Source organism: Notolabrus celidotus, chromosome 6, assembly GCF_009762535.1.
Source record: "Notolabrus celidotus isolate fNotCel1 chromosome 6, fNotCel1.pri, whole genome shotgun sequence".
NCBI classification, from domain to species: Eukaryota; Metazoa; Chordata; class Actinopteri; order Labriformes; family Labridae; genus Notolabrus; species Notolabrus celidotus.
The window spans coordinates 24,882,556-24,900,104 of record NC_048277.1 but is presented as its reverse complement, the minus strand read 5'-3'; the positions used below and the strand labels follow the sequence as shown (position 1 = coordinate 24,900,104).

General features: G+C 39.4%; 1 protein-coding gene across 3 annotated transcripts; it reads left to right on the top strand.

The window, feature by feature from the left end:
- The first annotated feature begins 1,042 nt into the window (after window positions 1-1,042).
- On the top strand, window positions 1,043-16,591 carry cep152 (centrosomal protein 152). Of its 3 annotated transcripts, none has more exons than XM_034685833.1 (28): window positions 1,043-1,621; window positions 1,764-1,878; window positions 4,536-4,645; window positions 4,772-4,832; window positions 4,943-5,245; window positions 5,427-5,595; window positions 6,791-6,931; window positions 7,521-7,660; window positions 7,870-8,070; window positions 8,193-8,340; window positions 8,995-9,086; window positions 9,201-9,361; window positions 9,470-9,671; window positions 9,914-10,018; window positions 10,119-10,249; window positions 10,345-10,473; window positions 10,559-10,697; window positions 10,786-10,971; window positions 11,058-11,312; window positions 11,508-11,639; window positions 11,728-12,384; window positions 12,500-12,575; window positions 12,660-12,827; window positions 12,915-12,999; window positions 14,419-14,501; window positions 14,773-14,929; window positions 15,017-15,117; window positions 15,207-16,591. In XM_034685833.1, exons 2-28 carry the CDS (start codon window positions 1,792-1,794, stop codon window positions 15,989-15,991), a joined length of 5,004 nt encoding a protein of 1,667 aa, XP_034541724.1. In that variant the 5' UTR covers window positions 1,043-1,621; window positions 1,764-1,791; the 3' UTR covers window positions 15,992-16,591. The 3 variants fall into 3 exon arrangements, with proteins under 3 accessions (XP_034541724.1, XP_034541723.1, XP_034541722.1); XM_034685832.1 differs by having other exon boundaries at window positions 1,048-1,621; window positions 4,919-5,245; XM_034685831.1 differs by lacking the exons at window positions 1,043-1,621; window positions 1,764-1,878 and adding an exon at window positions 3,861-3,938.
- The last annotated feature ends 958 nt before the right edge of the window (window positions 16,592-17,549 follow it).

Below are 17,549 nucleotides of genomic sequence, written 5' to 3'. Positions count from 1 at the left end.
TTTTACGACTACTGTTGCAACAACAAAAACAAGTGTGGTTCACAAAAATTTCTACAAAGAACATTGTGAGATAGCACTTTAAAAAAAACAAAAAAAACAACAACTTTATTTTAGATGTACATAACAAACAATGGGTACATTCAGAAGGAGCATCATACATAAACAATCGTTAAGGACACAGAAACAATACAGCTTAAGTTGGTAATTTAAGGTAAATGAGAAAATTATACATACATAGAAAATAAATAATAAAATAAGTTGAGTAAGGAGAGGGACTCATTTTACAATTCAGTGAGGAATTATTTTAGGGAATCATATATTTAAAGTTCTCTTGGTCCTTTCATTATTCAATGATTTTAGGTATATTTGGAAATCATTTACAAAAACAACAAATTTGGGGGGAGATTTAAATAGCACATTTCAACTCAACCCCTGATGTTTTATGAGCATACCGCATCAAGTGAGGACATTGAGATATGCTGTATGGGTGACGGCATTGTATATTAATGCGTATAAAATATGTAGTGTATATAATACGTAATGTATATAATATGTAATGTATATGTAATGTATATATATGTAATGCATATATGTGTATTAATCTTATGTGCTTTGGCAAAAACGTGTCTTTATTTATGCCAATAAAGCAAATTGCAATGAATTGACTAAAATTTGAACTAGATAATAAATAAATAAATAAATACATGAATAAAAAAATACATGAATAAATAAATAAACAAATAAACAAATAAATAAACAAATAATACATAGATAATTAAATACATGAATAAATAAATACATAAATACATGATTAATAAATAAATAAATAAATAAATAAATAAATAAATAAATAAATAAATAAATAAATATATGAATACATGAATAAATAAAACTGTTATGAGAATAGTACAAGTTAAAGGCAGGTCATGAGTTTGCTTTTAAAATGTTTATGCTTTGCATGATTTAGAGCACTGCATCGCTTCGTTTCCAAGGAAACAAGGCTACTGCACTTCCCATAATTCAATCTGTTCCCATGGAGGCGTGATTAGCTTCTCACTTCCGGGGTTGGTACATTATTGTGACTGAAAGAAAAATCCCCATTCTTGCGATATTCGCCAAATTGAAGTCATAAATAAGTATAACATGCGAGTATTTGTGAATTAGTGTCAGTCATGGTGATATGAGACGCATGAATATTTACATAGTTGATGTTCTACCATGTGTTCTATGGTTCTATGGTTCTACCTGGTTCCACTGCAGTGGTTTGGCGCTGCCAGTGCGCGCGACTTTTCAAAGTGGGCGAGTCTGCGTCTCTTAAAGAGGACGTTCAACCGGCTACACACAGAGCTAGGGTTAGCTTTGTGCCTCTCAGAGTTTACCACTCTGACAACTTTACCTATAAGTTTAAATAAGCCGGTCATTTGGTAACGAAACTACAGCACTGATGTCGAGTAGTCAGCGAATGTTTTAGATTATACCGAGGGAACTTTGTTCGTAACCGTTGTACGAAGCTAACGTGGCCAGGTTTCCTCTATTCAGCTAGCCTGAATGCTCTGTGTTGTAAACAGTAGTATGGAGAAAAGTTAATAACGTGACCCAAATAAAGGGACTATACCAGCGGGTAAGTTAACCTTCAATACATTTTGGCTGATCTGTATTAGTTTGAACTGTATGTCAACTTGTGATGATGTACATACTGACCTTACATGTAACACCAAATGTAACTAACACTTCCCTTGTCTGTTTTTGAAACCCCTCCACAGAGTACTCTACACAAACAGGCTTTGCATCATGTCTATTGATTTTGACAGTGCTGCTCTTCAAACCCAACACGATGAAGAGGAGTATGACCAGGAGGACTATGCAAGAGAGCAAGAGGTAACCCCCCCAAAAGCATCGACACTATACTGTACATTTGTACATGTGTCGGGGTTGGATTGTGCTAGCAGCCAGTGTGATGTTGTTATTGGTAATATTTTGATAGCATGTGAGATGACAGAAGATACCCAGGGCATGCTTCAAGTATGAAACAGCAGCGGCATCACCAGGAATTCTGGCCCCCCTGAAAAGATATCTCAGTGGGCCCCATCACCACAGCTGACCCTTAAAAATATACCATTGCTGCTATAATACTGGTTTATTTGCAATAAACAAAAATATATGCTTATCTATCCTGGTTAACTGACTCAAATCTAAGCTACACATCAATATTATTTTTTTTACAATTTCTGCAAATGTAACTGCACAATATTGACCTTCAGGCTGTCCACCTCTTTAAACAGGATTATTTGAGGCCAGGTGACTGGTTGAATAACAACATGGGGGCATTATTTGGTATAATGGAACCTCATGAAGTCAAATAAAACTCTAAAAACCTACAGTTTACTTTCAATCAGATTCAGCCACACTTGATGCTATGAAAATATGAAAACAACAAGCATTTTAATGCATAGACAGCTGTTTAAATCACACTAATAGCCCATTGTATATGCCTTTATAACTTATTAATCTCATATCCATATTGATTGATCAAGGCTCACGGTCTGTTCCGCAGCCGCTGTCCACTCAGCACCCCAGGAGCTGCCTGCTGCTGACAGACAGTTGGGTCCAACAGAGACTCTCCCTTTTTCCAGAAAGGAATTCTGAATGTTTGTTTATTTATTCAGACAATTTCAGTTATCTTATTGCAGTTATTTTTTTTTATAATTTTGTTTATTGGAAGCAGCTTCACAGGCAGCAAAGGAACAGTACAATGTGGTACATAGGACTTCCATTCTTCCCATTTTTTCCCCTCTTTTTTCCCTCCCACAAACCCATCCCACTTGTACTTCAAAAAATAAAATATAAACAATACATAATACATAAACCAATTACACAAATATGGAAAATAATAAAATCCAACCTAAATGAAAAAATAAATATTTAAAAATAAATAAAATAATAATAATAGTCTTATTGCAGTTATAACAAAACAAAAGAAAAGTGTAGTAGAAAACACGTTTTATTTCAGGCCAATGAAGGCCCCCCCTCTCCCCATTTGGGCCCTGGGTAGTCAGTCCCACTACGACGCCCCTGCTGTGAAACAGTAAGTTCTAATGGGATTTCTATGTTCTATACCAAACTGTGATGATATATGATCTATATTTCCCTGTTGACATATTTACAGTTTTTTTGACTCATTAAATCCTGTCAGGCTTCAAAATGTTTTATTTATTTATTTTTGGTTGTCTGAGTTAATGTTGTAAAGGGAAGTGTATTAGGTTTGCATTGTTGAAAGTTTCACAATCACTTTCAGCTTCACGGCTTCAGTCATACTGTGTTATTACTCACACCTTCAATCTGTTACGCTGTCAATCTGAGCTATTATTGGCCAAAGGAACAAGGCCTCCCTCCAGGTGTGTCACACTGAAACTGTGGTTTCCCTATACTTTCTCTCTATTTAGGTTACCTTGTTTCTTTGCTTGGCTTCATTTGTACTGATTACAGCGAGCAAGAAGCAGCTGTCAATGTTTTTTCAGTGGGCTGTGACACTCAGAAGAAATGGACTTTGGACGAATATTTATCCCAAGGATGTATTTTTAGCTCTTTGATATAGCTTATGTATTACATGTGAGTTGTTGAAGTGGAAATATTTGCCTCCAGTAATTGGAATGTTTCTGCTCCAGTTAACCTTGCTATATGTTTTGTTGAAACAATGGAGTTCATTGGGAGCAAAACACAGCAATACAGCAGGGAGCTGACAACATGCCAGACACGTTTGGGATGTTTCACACAGACGGTCTTCTCTTCAGAAAGATTAGTACTAGATGTTGACATGTTGCCTCACAGCTGAAGAAGAAGAAGTGGTGCCTTTTATAAGTTTGTTAAAGGGTAATATGGGTCCTTCGGTTGTGGACACTGTGGAGGATTTGAAGAGTATTCAACAGTCCTTGTGGAAAGTAAGTCCAGCTGGCTTTGCTTGTTCTATCATACATGGCTGGTTGTCAAACAAGCCTTGTTGATCTGTTACTGGTGCAAAGGAGGATTTGTTTTTGAGTCATTAAAGATGAATACATGTTTTGATAAAAACGTAATTTGCTGCTTGTCAATGTTGTGTTTTCAGTTTGTCTTAACCAAATGATTCATTAGCCTGTTTTATACAAACTGCTTTAAATTAATCAAAGAAGAAGCTTATTATGACCTTCATGATTGATTAATCTCATACACATTTAAGAAGCTGAAACCAGATCACGTTTTGAAATTTTGAGAACTTATCATAATGATTAAAATAATTCATACATTTAATGTTCACATGCTTTAGAATGAAACATGCAGGAATGAGATTATTGTAAATATTAAATGAGCTACACTGAGCCTTTTCAATCTCAGTACCTCACAATGTTGTTCTTAACCCATTTAATAGATAACACATTCTCTCCATTCACATTCTGCCTCTAAGGTTGTCAGTGATTGGTTCCCAGCTATATCTGTATTTCTGTTCAACTTGGTTGCGGGGCAACCCTGGTGACTCATTTCCATGTGCTGTTTTTCCACAGCTGCAGAAACTGCTGACAGACCTGCCTGATGACATGCTGGAGGACAGCAGAGACTCCTCCTCCCCAGAGCTGGAGTACTCTACCTGCAGCCATAAAAACACTGGCAACAGGTAACACACATGTTCGGGCTGAGACTTCAGTCGACTCAGCTTGTGAGATTTTGGCTTCTGTCCAAACAAGGAGACATAGCTTTTAACAAAGTAATGTAATTATGCTTATTTGCCCTTTCTGCTCAGTCCCCAGTCTACGTGGACCCAGCAATGGTCAGTTCATCCAAGACCAACCTCTCATGAACAGGTTGGTATTACATTTGTTGTCATTTTTTTGTCCTTTAAATATCAAAAGGTAAAACAAATCAGTTTAACCTAAACGTTTCTCTAAAGACTCACAAAGCACATCTCTCTCAGGAGGACTATGCTTATGAGGATGGAGCTGTTCAGATCAACGGACACCTTGGTCACCCTCAGAGTCAACCTCTGCCTCACACCTGGAACCAGCAGCCACAGGGTCATCAGTTCACCGAGGGAGATTATACGTACACCAGTATGGGAACAGAGAGATCTACAGAAACCAATGATTTCTCCACGGATGAATATGGTTCTAAACCATACACCCAAGGCACTAATACCTGTGCAGTGTACAAGGAAGAGGGAGGACACAGGGAAAACCAAAACTATGGGGACCACAACAATGGCAGAAACCATTTTCAGGTGAGTGAAGTGAAAGTATTTGGTCAGATTTTCAAGTACAAGTAATACAACTTTATTATTAGCTAAGGAAGGAGAATGTTTTTGTTTTTTTTCAATTGTAAAACTTGGACATGATTATCTTTGAGCATTTTAAAACTACAACGTGGCAAACTCACTTTGTGTCTTTTGATATGCACTCCAGAATTCAAGGTCTGCAGCAGGAGACAAAATTGTGGATCCATTCAAAGCCAGCTACAACCCTCACCATCCTGCCCATCAGCCAATGTTGAACAAGATGTTCAACGCTAAGGCTGCAGACCAACAAGGTCAACTAGACAATCTGCAAAGAGAATTTCTGGACTCAACACAGCGTAAGTCTGAGTCTTGATTTAGTAACTGAAGAGTTTAGCGACAGCACTGTAACAACTTGTGATATAATGTTAATATGTCTTTACTAAGGTATCCATGTGAATAATCTGAAGTGCTGTCTTTAAAAGTGATGTGGAGCAATATGTTCAACCATCATTTTCTCCACATTGATGGCAACACAAAGCAAATAGGTCAGTTTTTTTGATCCAGAAGAACTCTGAGGCCTCAGACTCCTGCTCTTCTGAATGGATATCCTGTGCTCAGTGTTCTGCTTATAAAGTGTGAAGCGGCTAAGATTGAAAGGTGCCGCAGAGACTAAGTGGGATCGTGTTTGTGACGCGTCTTGCCATAAATCAAAATGAAAGTCCAAGGAAAGTTTTCTATTTATTAACAAAACACACACAAAAAAAAAAATCAATACCAAAAAAGATCTAATTAAATGATGACGGTGGCGGTCAACAAAAAATATTCAACCCCACTCACCCTCTTTGTATACCTGCCGCCACACAACTGAACAGGTACTTACAAGTTAAACCAGACCCATGAACCCAAAACCGGAAATGAGGTAAACCATAAAAAGGAAATAATCATGATTAACAAATAAGACATGCAAATCAACATAATGGCCCCTACAAAATGACTCTGTGTTGAAAAACTATTTGAGAGAAATAACAACTTGCTTCTAAATTTCAATTATAGTTCCTTTTTTATATATATATTTATTTTTGGGGCTTTTTGCCTTTATTTTATAGGACAGCTGAAGAGAGACAGGAAATGTGGGGAGTGTAGAGAAGGAGATGACATGCAGGAAATGGTCGCGGCTGGGAATCGAACCGGCGAAGAGGACTGTAGCCTCTGCATGTGGGCCACTTAGACCCTTGGCCACCAGTGCCCCATAAATTTCCATTTTAGTTCTGTATTAAAATGAGATGTATTCAGCTAGACTGTAAGAAAAGTGCAATTGCAAATGTGTAGGAGTAATTCTGGACTTAATGCTTGACCTTTTATAATTTTTCATCATGATGTTAGGACAAGGGGATCTAGACTGATAGCACTTTTTACCACCATGAAAGTACAAGCCTGAAGTGTCATTTATATAACATTTCCCTTTTAAAATGTCATCGCTGAAAATGAAATGTCTCCACATTTGTTCTATAAGCTGCTCATAATTGGTGGTATTTCTCTGCTGTCTTTCAGAAACTGCTGATAGAGAGCAGCTTGCTCAGCTGCAGATTTTAAACCAGGCTCAGCACAGGCAACTTGAAGACTTGGAGCGGAAACTAGAAGATTCAAGGCGTAACATGAGATACCTCGAGCATCAGTTTGCCATTGCCAAAGGTATGTGTCGTTCATGCAGGGATTACTCCTAAGAAAGAGCCGTTAACATAGCATTTTAAAGCCCTTGTAAGCTAATGTGAATAAACTGACTTTATGATGCTACAAAGACTTGAATGTGAGGTTGTTGACCCTTTTTATCTGATAGATTTAAAGACTTAATTTTATGCAGTTCTGGGAATTACAAACATTTCTAATAGATATGATTACATCACTCACTCCTGGCCACTTTAAATAGTTATAGACACACTATGCTATACTGACTATCTCAGTCAATATAACTCTTCATCAAAGAAAAGGATGAACTTTTACCAATAGTCCAGCCAGAGTTTTATTATCTTGCAATCGATAGCACTCACGGAGATTGAGGAAATAAAGCAGGATATGCCCTCACATAGATCTGTAGTGTGTAGTTACTGTGTGTGTGCAGCATTATACACTAAAATATAAGTAATTTGCCCCCTGGTGGCTGTTAGAAGACTTGCACTAGTTACAGCAGCGTCTGCATTGGCCTTTTGTGTCCTTGTTCTCTTGCTGGATGTCCTACTCAGAGAAACTTAATTAACATTTTTCTTTTTAAAATCATCAACAGACGAGAAGGATGGCCTTGCAGTTAGTCTAAAGGAATCAAGCCGATTAGTTGAAGAGTCCAAGGAGAGAGAGCTTCAAATGCAAAACAAATTGAAGGCGATGGAGCAGCAAGTACAGCTTCTTAATGAGAGAGACCAGGAGGTAAGTTCTGTGCACATACACATCCTGTTTTCCTCCATCTCATATTCTTATCTGTCTGCAATGCTGTAGGTTATCCTTTTCTCTAAGAAATCCAGTCTTATTCAGGGTTTAATTATGAAAAAGCAGTGTCAGCTTCATAGACAAAAGCCTGCTTTGTTCATTAACGTGTCTTTTATTAGTGTTTAAAATAGTGAAATATTGTTGTCCAGAACACAAAGAAGCAGAGGGTGGCAGAGGCTGCAGTGGACAGCTTGAAGCAGCAGTTGTTGGAGCTTTGTCGCTCCGACACATTGTCCAAATCACGGCAGCAGCATGACCGAGACCTCACCATCATGAAGGAGCAGCATGACTCTGCATTGTTGACTCTACAGCAGAAGCTAGACTCCAACTCTCAGGCTCTGGATGAACAGGTCTGTTACTGCTGCAGAACAAGCTATGGAGCTCAGAGAAATTATGCTGGTTTAATAAGTCCATTGCAGAAATAGTAAACTCCTGTGTTGTTGTTGTTGTTGTTGTTGTTTGTGTCACTCAGATGGATGTGGGTCAGAGGTTTCGAGAGCAGGTGAAGCAGCTGGAGCGTCAGAGAGAAGAAGAGCAGCTGGAGAGAGCCAGAGTTGTCAATGGCCTCACTCAGCGTCTGGAGGAGAGTCAGCAACAGTGTGCCAAGCTGCTGCAGACCAGTGAGCAAACACATTTTTATATTTCATGCAGATATTAAGCACATACGTTGGGAAACTTCTGGTCATTTTTGTTTTACATTTAATTAGCTAGATCCCAGATTTGATTTGATTTGATGTTTTTATTTCGAACATGTAAAAGTAAAATAGAAAAAAAAAATACAAGTAGAAAAGAAGAAATAGTTATACAGAAGAAACAAAATCAATCAGTTCCATTAGCAAACACTGAAATATTTTACTTTACATGTGCAAAAAGGAGTAGGAAGAAGTTAAAACGTATCTAATCCTAGCCCTTTATTCACTATTATCTGGCATTATACTAGTGCACTCCCACAAAACAAATCTTCATATTTACACCGACAATCAAAAGTAAACCCCTCATGATTATCAACACTTGTCTTCCTCCTTGTACCTCATGAAAATCATGTCTTTATACTTCTTCTTGAACTGGATTATGTTCTGACATTGCTGTAGCTCCATATTGAGACTGTTCCACAGTTTTACTCCACAGATTGAAATACAAAAGCTTTTCCTTGTCGTCCGAACACTCACCATCTTTAATCTTAACTTCCCTCTTAAGTTATAACCCCTCTCTCTTTCAAAGAACAATCTTTCTTTCAGATCATCACATCCTTTTTGTTGTTGTATTCTCTTCAGGTTCTGTGCAGGAGTTGACTCAGTTGCAAGTAAAACTACAACAGGCTCAATCAGCCAAGACCCTCAGTGAAAACATGAACAGAGTCTTACAGGTTCATTCTCTTTTTTTTGTCTTGCCCAAGAATGGAAACAGTATCAAATCATTCTTAGTGAAAAAGATGTTTGAAGTTTATTTAATTTTTTCATCTGTTGTTTGTACTCTAAAGGAGGACCTGTCTGATTTAAAGGAGCAGATCACTCTTTATGAATCAGCTGTGAAACATGGAGTCATTGCTTTAGACCTGAGCAGTGAATGGGAGAACCAGCTGTCTGAATCCTGCATGGATTTAGGATTAAAGAAAATAAACAGGAAAAATGGACTTCACAGGTACACATTTAAGAAGTCTCTCTGCACTGACTTTTTTATATACTTTTGAACATTTTTCAAGATCCTTTAACAATAGCTGAAATCTTCCTTTCCATTCTGTCGGGTCAGTACGGCCGTGGCTCACCTGTCAGACTCCAAGCTTCCCAAAGATGAAGCTTTGCGGCTGCTGCGAATGGAGATGCAGCGCTGCCTGGGAAGTCTGAAGGGAAAGCGTCAGAAGATCAGTCAGCTACAGGAGGAGCTCCAACTCAGTCAGACGAGTGTGAACGAGCTGCAGACCCAGTTAGATGAAGCCAAGCTCAGCTTATCAGTGAGTACATCCCTTTACAGCAAAGCACACAAGCTGACTAAAACAGAAAAGTGAAAGGATCTGAATGGATGTGTGGATTTGAAAATATCCAGAATCTGAGTTCTAAATAGTTTTATTACTCTTGACAGTGTTATGCAGCTTTAATAAATGCATGCAGATGTAATAGATGTATGATCAAGAGTAAGAGATTTAAGTTCTTTATTGTACCAACAGTCATATAAAAAAAGCTTTGTGTCCCACAGGTCAGGGAGACCACTCAGCACAAACATCTGGACCTAACTGGAGAGTCTCAGAAAGAGTTCATTCAACTACAAGAAGATAAACGACACTTGCAGGAACAAGTGGAGGTCAGTCATAGTTTATCAGTAGAGTGATTGTGTTTCTTGTTCTTAGTTCTGACCATGGGAAAAGATTGAATGAAGTGTTTATCCTCTATCCAAACTCTAGGTGTTAGAAAAGAAGAATAAGGAGCTGAAGCACGGTGAGGAGAAGGTGAGGTCTGCCAACGCTGAGCTTTGCACCAAGATGAGAGAGATGATCCAAGAACTGGACCAGGAGAAGCAGGAGGCTGCTCAGAGGTAAGACACAGAATTCCATTAAATTTGTAATTTGTATTTCAACATTAAATCACCATCAAGTGTGTTCATACAAACGTTACTGTGTCTTCATGGAGGTCTGAGCGGATTCATCAGCAGTACAGGGATGACGTGGTGCATCAGATCAGAACGGAGCTCATGCTGGAACATGACGCTCAGATTGAACAGCTGACTGAACAGAACCAGCAGCAGGTCCAACAGTTCCAGTGAGTCCCCTCCCCACATGTCTCTGGAAACTACAGATATCTTGAAACTTTCAGCTCATTTACAATACCTGTTACTTTTTCACAGGTCCCAGCTGACTGAGGTCAATGATAAGATGTTGGCTGTGCAGGAGTGTTACTTATCTGTCTGCAAGGAGAAGGATATGCTGGAAGAAAGCATACGCAGCAGGGAGAAGGAGGAGGAGGCTTTGGTAAAAGATAACGAGGTATTCAAGATATCAAAATGGATTTGTATTATCAGAAGTTAAATAGAAGTTTTCTTTACACTTATAATGAATTGTTTGTTGTCATCAGCAAAAGTTGAGAGAGGAGAGTGATATGGCTGTGGTCAAACTGAGGGCGGAGCTTGAAGCTCAACATCAGGCATCATTAAACCAGATCAAAGCTCTGTGGTCCAAGGAAAAGGAGGTGGAGATCCAGCTACAGGTGACCTCTCAGGTAGACTCGGCAAAGGCTGCTTGGGAAGAAACTTTACAAAAGGTATGTCTACAGTCACTGCCCAACTAACTTAGCTCCCTAATGGTGATAATATATCAGACCTCACAGTTTGTGCTGCTCCTGTGCAGGCGGAGGAGACTTGGGCTCAGAGGCTGGAGGAGGCTAAGAGAGACAGGGAGACTGCTGAGGCATCCTGTCAGACAGATCATACTAACACCAGCAGAGTGATGATCACTGTTGAGGAAGTGGACTCGAGAATCAGTGCCCAGAAACAACAGCTGCAACTGGAGGCTGACAAAGTCAAACACAAAGCTGTTGAGGAAGCCAGAAAACAAGTTCAGAGGGAGCTGAATGAGAAGCACCTGGAGGACATGGCCAAACAGGTCAGGGGGTAAACTTGACAAAGAGATGCTTAGGCTGTGTTATCCATTCAAGCATTTTTAGACTTCTCTTTCCAGTCTCCAAGCTACATGACATTATTTAAAATGTTCAAATTAAGTTAATTAAAGTTAAATGACACAAGTTTTACATATATTTATACACATACATATCATTTTCTCCTTATCCCTGTGTTTCAGGTGGAAGGTGCAGTAACCAGAGCCTACAATCGCTGGATTGAGGATTTGACTTCTCTACCAGAATACCAAACTGCACTACAAACAGAGAGAAAAAAATGGGAAACACTATATGAAAAACACACAGAACAACAGGTGTGACACAGTTTTATCTTTTAAAGTTACTGCCATTATTTGGCTTTTCTTTTACGATCAGGTGTAATCCTTGATTTTAATCTCACAGGTATTGAAGGCCCTGAGAGAGACAGAGGAGCAGTGGCACAAAAAGCACAGGAACCAGTTAGGGGAGCAGAGCTCTGGCACACAGAGGATAGAGGAGCTCCAAGGGGAGATGGCAGCTCTTCGTAGTCAGCTGGAGCAAGTGAGGAGTGAACAAGCTGCCCTGCTGAAGGCTGAGCTGGCTGGAGCTAGAGCGATCTGGAACCGAGACAAACAGCAGGAGATCTCCGTCATCCAGGCCCGCACTGAGCAGGTGCACCAGAGCAAGCTGCAAGAGCAGCACAAAAAGCTGGAGCAGGCTTTGCTGCATGACAGGGAGGATGCAGACCTCCAGAAGAAGGAGATTCTTGTGCAGATGGAGGCCAAGCTTCAGCAGACTCTGAGGGTCAGAGAGGAGGAGTGGAGATGTCAGCGTGCAGAGAGGGAGCAGAACCAGAGACAGCAGATGAGAGATGAATTTGTGAAAGAACTTCAGGCTTGTCTGGCAGAGGTTCAAAAACATCTTCACAGGACTCAGACCAAAACAGATCACCAGGTCACTGAAGACACGAGGAGGAGCAGCGGTGCCTCATCAGACAACACAATAAAACAGATCATCCAAACATTCTGTAAAGACACAGTCAGCAGAGCAGTGTCTCATGCCAAAAAGGAATGGAAGAAAGTAAGTTATCATATTATGTATTATCTAAAGTTGAAAAAGACTTTGTTTGTTCATCATTCAGGAATACATTGTTAGTGAATTTGCTTTTCCTTTGTTTTCTTTTGTGCTTCCACAGATCAGTGAGGAGAGACTGAGCCAAGTGTTAAAAGAAACACAGCAACAGCATGAAAGAGAAATCAACACAATGCAAAGTATGTGATGTTCTCTGTAATGCATATGACTAAAGGACACTGGAGTGGCCCTGATGCATGACAATGTTGTGGTTTTGTTTACAGCTTCTGTGTCTCAGAGAAAGGAGCAGGCGCATTGCAAGAAGGAGTGCACAGAAACTGTGAGTAAGCTGCAGAAGAAGAACCAGGAGCTCCAGAGACACTTAGAGAAAGCCTGTCGTCAACTCCAGAACACTGTAAGAGAGCACAGAACTGCCATGCAGCATCTGAAAGGTATGTGCTGTAGTTACATGCCATTTCAATAGATTTACAGGAACGAAATATCTCTACATGTGTGGTAACAGTCACTATTTACTGTAGGTGAGCATGAAAGCAGCCTACAAAAAGCAAAAGGGGAACATCTGCAGCAGCTGGAGGAAGCGAGGAGAGCCAAAGAATCCTCAGGGTTTGTATAGTTTTTATGATTTTACATCTTAGGTTCAAAGACCAGTGACTCCATTTATACCCTGTACTAACTTGCCAAGTTTGACAAACATTAAGCAAGAATGCATTTCTCCCTCTCCTCACCTTTCAAGTGTCAATGACATGGCTTAATTATCTTGCATACAGGAACGTTTCTTCCAATAAAATGGTTTCAACTTTTTTATAACACCATATAAAATATTCAACCTGCATGTTATAGAAGATAAGCCAGTCAACCATAACTGTTATGACTCGCTTGAAGCCATCCAGCTATTTTCTTCTGTTTATCCGGGGTCAGGTCACGGAGCCAGCAGTCCAAGCAGACCGACCGAGACATCCCTCTGCCCCGCAACATTTTACAACTCCTCACGGGGAAGCTTGTTTTAAGCTTGAGGAAATTTTAATTTTAGTCATTTTTTGATATTTGAAAACAAAAGATTCAGTTTTCAATTAAAGCCCTAAATATTCACATCTGATCCTTTATTAGCTACCAAACTGGATCTGCCTTCATTTAAAAGGAATTTCGTTTATTTTCTGGACTATGTCAGGGTTCCCACGCGTCCTGGAAAACCTGGAAGTTGACCAGTTTTCCAGTACTGGAAAACACCTGGAACATGGGAGTACAAGAACAAGTAAAATTGTCCTGGAAAATCATGTATTGTCCTGGAAAATTCAATTTAAAAAACACATCCCCATTCATTGAAAGCTGAATGCACACTGTGCTGGAAAAGACAGCAACACAGACCAGTTCGGATGCGCGACTTGTTTCACATCTTTTCTCCCTCACTTGGTCATAATCATGCATTCACAGAAAGCGGCGGTATATTGTTTATGTTTTATGGTAAATTAACCCTGTGGAGGGCTCTTTTGATTCAAAGAGTCCAATATTTAAGAGTGACAAGAGAGCTCGGGGGTCTGTGCCTCACAACTTTTCCTTTAGGCTGAGAGCTTGATTACTGTACTGTAGCTAGTAGGAGTGCAAACTCCCGATAGTGAAAACAAACGGAACAAAAAGAGCGACACAGCTGCACAGAAACTGCACGTTGTAGACATCGCTAATCACAACAGACATCGCCACGCAGGAAGACAGTTTAAACTTTTTTAAATCTCTGAGAGAGTTCAAAACTTCACTGAAAGTTTCCTGGAAATGCCCTTTGGAAAAGAGTGGGAACCCTGTATGTGTCTGAATCATGTTTAAGGTTCTGATTTTTTTTTCTACCATGATTCTTGTGCACTAAATGAAACAACCATGTTCAGTTTTAAACAAAACTACACAGATATACAAAACGTATCTTTTTGTGCCTCATTATGAGTGTTGTGTTATCTAAATTCAGATAGATATGAGTAATCAATGGATAAGTCATTTAAATGAAAGCATACTAACACACATTTTTTCTTATAGGATCTCTGATCAACAACAAAATATTCAGCAAGGCCTGGAGGAGATGAAGCAGCAATATATGTCAACTGTGGAAAAGATCAGAGGTTGGTAATAGTGTTGATTTGTGATGGACTTGTTTTGTGTTTGACATAATCTGAAGTTAGAATTGCACCCCCTGGTGGGATTAAGGGAGGTTTTACTGCAGACAAAAGTAGATTTCACAACAAGATGTAACATTTTGGACCATACTATGTTAAAACTACTACATGATTCAGAATTCCATTTTAAATCAATGCACATAAACCTTTTCAAAGCCACACTCTTGTAGATTTACATACTATGAAAGCACAGCTCACGTTCATGTTTCTATGGCAGGAGACATGCTGAGATACCTTCAGGAGAGCCGGGAGCGAGCAGCAGAGATGATCCGTACGGAGGTGCAGAGGGAAAGGCAGGACACTGCCAGAAAAATGCGACGCTATTACCTTACCTGTCTGCAGGAGTTATTGGAGGATGGAGGAAAGACGACAGGGCAAGAGGCCATGATTGTCCTAAACTTGTTTGCTTGCTTCATCATGGCTCCCCATGGCAATTGTATTGATCTTCCTGTCCTCTGCAGGGCTGAAAAGAAAATAATGAATGCTGCAAGCAAGCTGGCAGCCATGGCTAAGGTGCTGGAGACCCCTATCAAGAGTAAATCTGGACAGAACAGTTCACAAAGTGAGTCCTATTCTGTTCATCTTATCAGTGTAGTGTTTTGCTGTGAAATATGAATGGTGTCTGAATCAGTGTTTCTGGTTGTTTGACAGCTGCATCCTCAGCTGGCTGCCCTTCAAGTAGACACACAGGTTACAGTAAGACTCCATCAATGCTGCCTGAGCTCCCTGACATCAGGCCAGAGGACAGATCCCTGAGGGAAAGGACTTCTGCTGACTCAGAGCAGAAACAAACCGCTGCAGTGAGGACTAAACCTTCTGTGTCCAGGACAGAGGAGGCCTCAACAGCTGCTGGGATAAAACACCAAACTTCTACTCACTCACACCTCCGCGCTCTCAACCCTTCTCAACAGATGTCTTCGTCATCCCAGGTGGATTGTGTCGATGTTTCTGTGAGAAATAAAAACAGGGAGTTGTACCTGCAGGGAGGGAACCCCAAAGCAATAGACTTACAGCAACAGAGCCAACCGTTTGTTGTCCAGGAGGCTCCTGTCAGAGAGGAGAAGCGCACAGACTGGCGCTTGACCAGCAGTGACTCAGAAACAGGCCTTCAGGTTGCCAGACTCTCCAACTCAGGGAGGAAAGTTGAACCAGTCAAACCCTTCTCAGCATCTCCGTCATCAGCCTGTGACTTCCGAGAGTTTGGTGGCCTCACCCCGGACGTTTCTGACTTAACCGTTTATAATGAAATCGCAAAGAGGACCCCTCACATTCAGACCTCCAACTTCCCCAACGCCAAGTTGAGTTCGCACAGGGAGCCCACCCCTGGCTCTGAGGGCAAAAAGCAGCAGGGAGTTTGTTCCAAGCCTGTGTTCTCAGAGCTGAGGCAGCGGCAGCAGGACAGTGGCTTCGACAGTCCGTTCTACCAACACAAATGACAAAGTGAGGGGGCAGGCATGAGGACAGGTATGAGAGGACAACTGACGTGACAATGTTTGTTACCTTAATGAAGAGTGCCTTAAATGCAGTGTTTGAAGTTTACACGATGTAGAACCTTTGACCTTATATCTGCTTGCAGTATTTGTGTTTATGTGACTGAACTTGGATTGAATCCTAGATGTTGGATTGGCCTTAACATAGTTAAAGACAAAGATACATAAACCCAAAACATAAACATTATTCATAGGACACTTGCAGGGCAAAGGTTGGTTTCTCTGACCATTACCCTGAGAGGTTTGTTACATACTGCCATGATAAACTAAAACATGAAGGTGTTAGTACATACTGATGTATCACTTTAAAGAAATGTTTCAGTGTTTGCATTAATTCATCAGGTGTTTGCTCTCAGCTGTGTGCCTGCTAAGACTTTTCAGGTCAGACACCAGACAAGGTTCAGGTCATGCTCTGTTCTGTTCTCATTATGTATGTTTGTTACTGTGTTATTTTTTAACATTTCCTGAATGAGATGTGCTGTGCATAGTTTATACATGTTTTTATACGTCTTTAAATCTTTTTAATAAATCATATACTGACGAAAACGAAGAATTCATTCATTCCTTCAAATTCGCTAAAACTGGAAGTACGTCATATCAGGTTTTAGTTGAAGTAATGTCAAATAACACAAATACAATCAAGTTTGTTAGCATTAAGAATTAAAGTAAAGAACATTTTGGATTTGTGTACCATAAGTCAATGAATCAATCAGACTTTATTTATACAGTGCTTTTCATAAAATGGCATTGTAACACAAAGTGCTGTACATAAAAACAATTTAAAATAGAATAAATTAAAAAAAGATCCCACCCCCCAACCCCACAATCCTAAGGTTAACACAATATATATAACAATATGGATAAAAAAATAAAAATAAATAAAAGTTGCTGAACGAACTGAGGAAACGCTCTCATGATAATGAGGAAACACTGGAGGTAAAATAAGGTGTTAAAACTCAACACAGTGAATTAAAATCACCAAAATAAAATACATTTCTAAGATAATAAAACAATAAAATATTAAACCATTAAAAAAAATAAGATGCTATACTCGAAATAAATAAATAAAGTAGAATAAAAGTGATTCAATTTTGAACTAGATAAGTTAATAAATAAAACTGTTAAGAATAAAACTCACTTAAAAGCGAGACTAAAAAGATAGGTCTTCAGTTTGATTTTAAAAATGTACAATAATGCTATTTTAATCTATTTTTCAGTCGACTAAAGATAATTTACAATTTTTTAACTAAAATGAGCGATATATGCACAAATGAGCTTTATACTAGTTTAAGTCTCACAAAGTAGCTGACTTAAACTTTATTTGTGACAAATGGACAAAAACTTTGAGCTGTATAGAAATATGAGCTGCATCTCTTCATTTGATCAGCTGACCCATCGGAACAGAAATATTTAGCAGATAAAGGCTTACTGTATTTTAATGTTTAAATTGTTGATATTACAGAAGATGATTAGGGCTACTGGAAAACAAATAAAAAATTAAGGT

What these genes read in the sequence shown, in the direction of transcription:
- cep152 (XM_034685832.1), top strand. Translation starts at nt 1,792, where the DNA reads ATGTCTATTGATTTTGACAGTGCTGCTCTTCAAACCCAACACGATGAA. An exon ending in ACATGAACAGAGTCTTACAG is followed by an intron (nt 9,087 to 9,200) that starts GTTCATTCTCTT and finishes TGTACTCTAAAG; the next exon opens with GAGGACCTGTCTGATTTAAA. An exon ending in TGCCATGCAGCATCTGAAAG is followed by an intron (nt 12,828 to 12,914) that starts GTATGTGCTGTA and finishes TATTTACTGTAG; the next exon opens with GTGAGCATGAAAGCAGCCTA.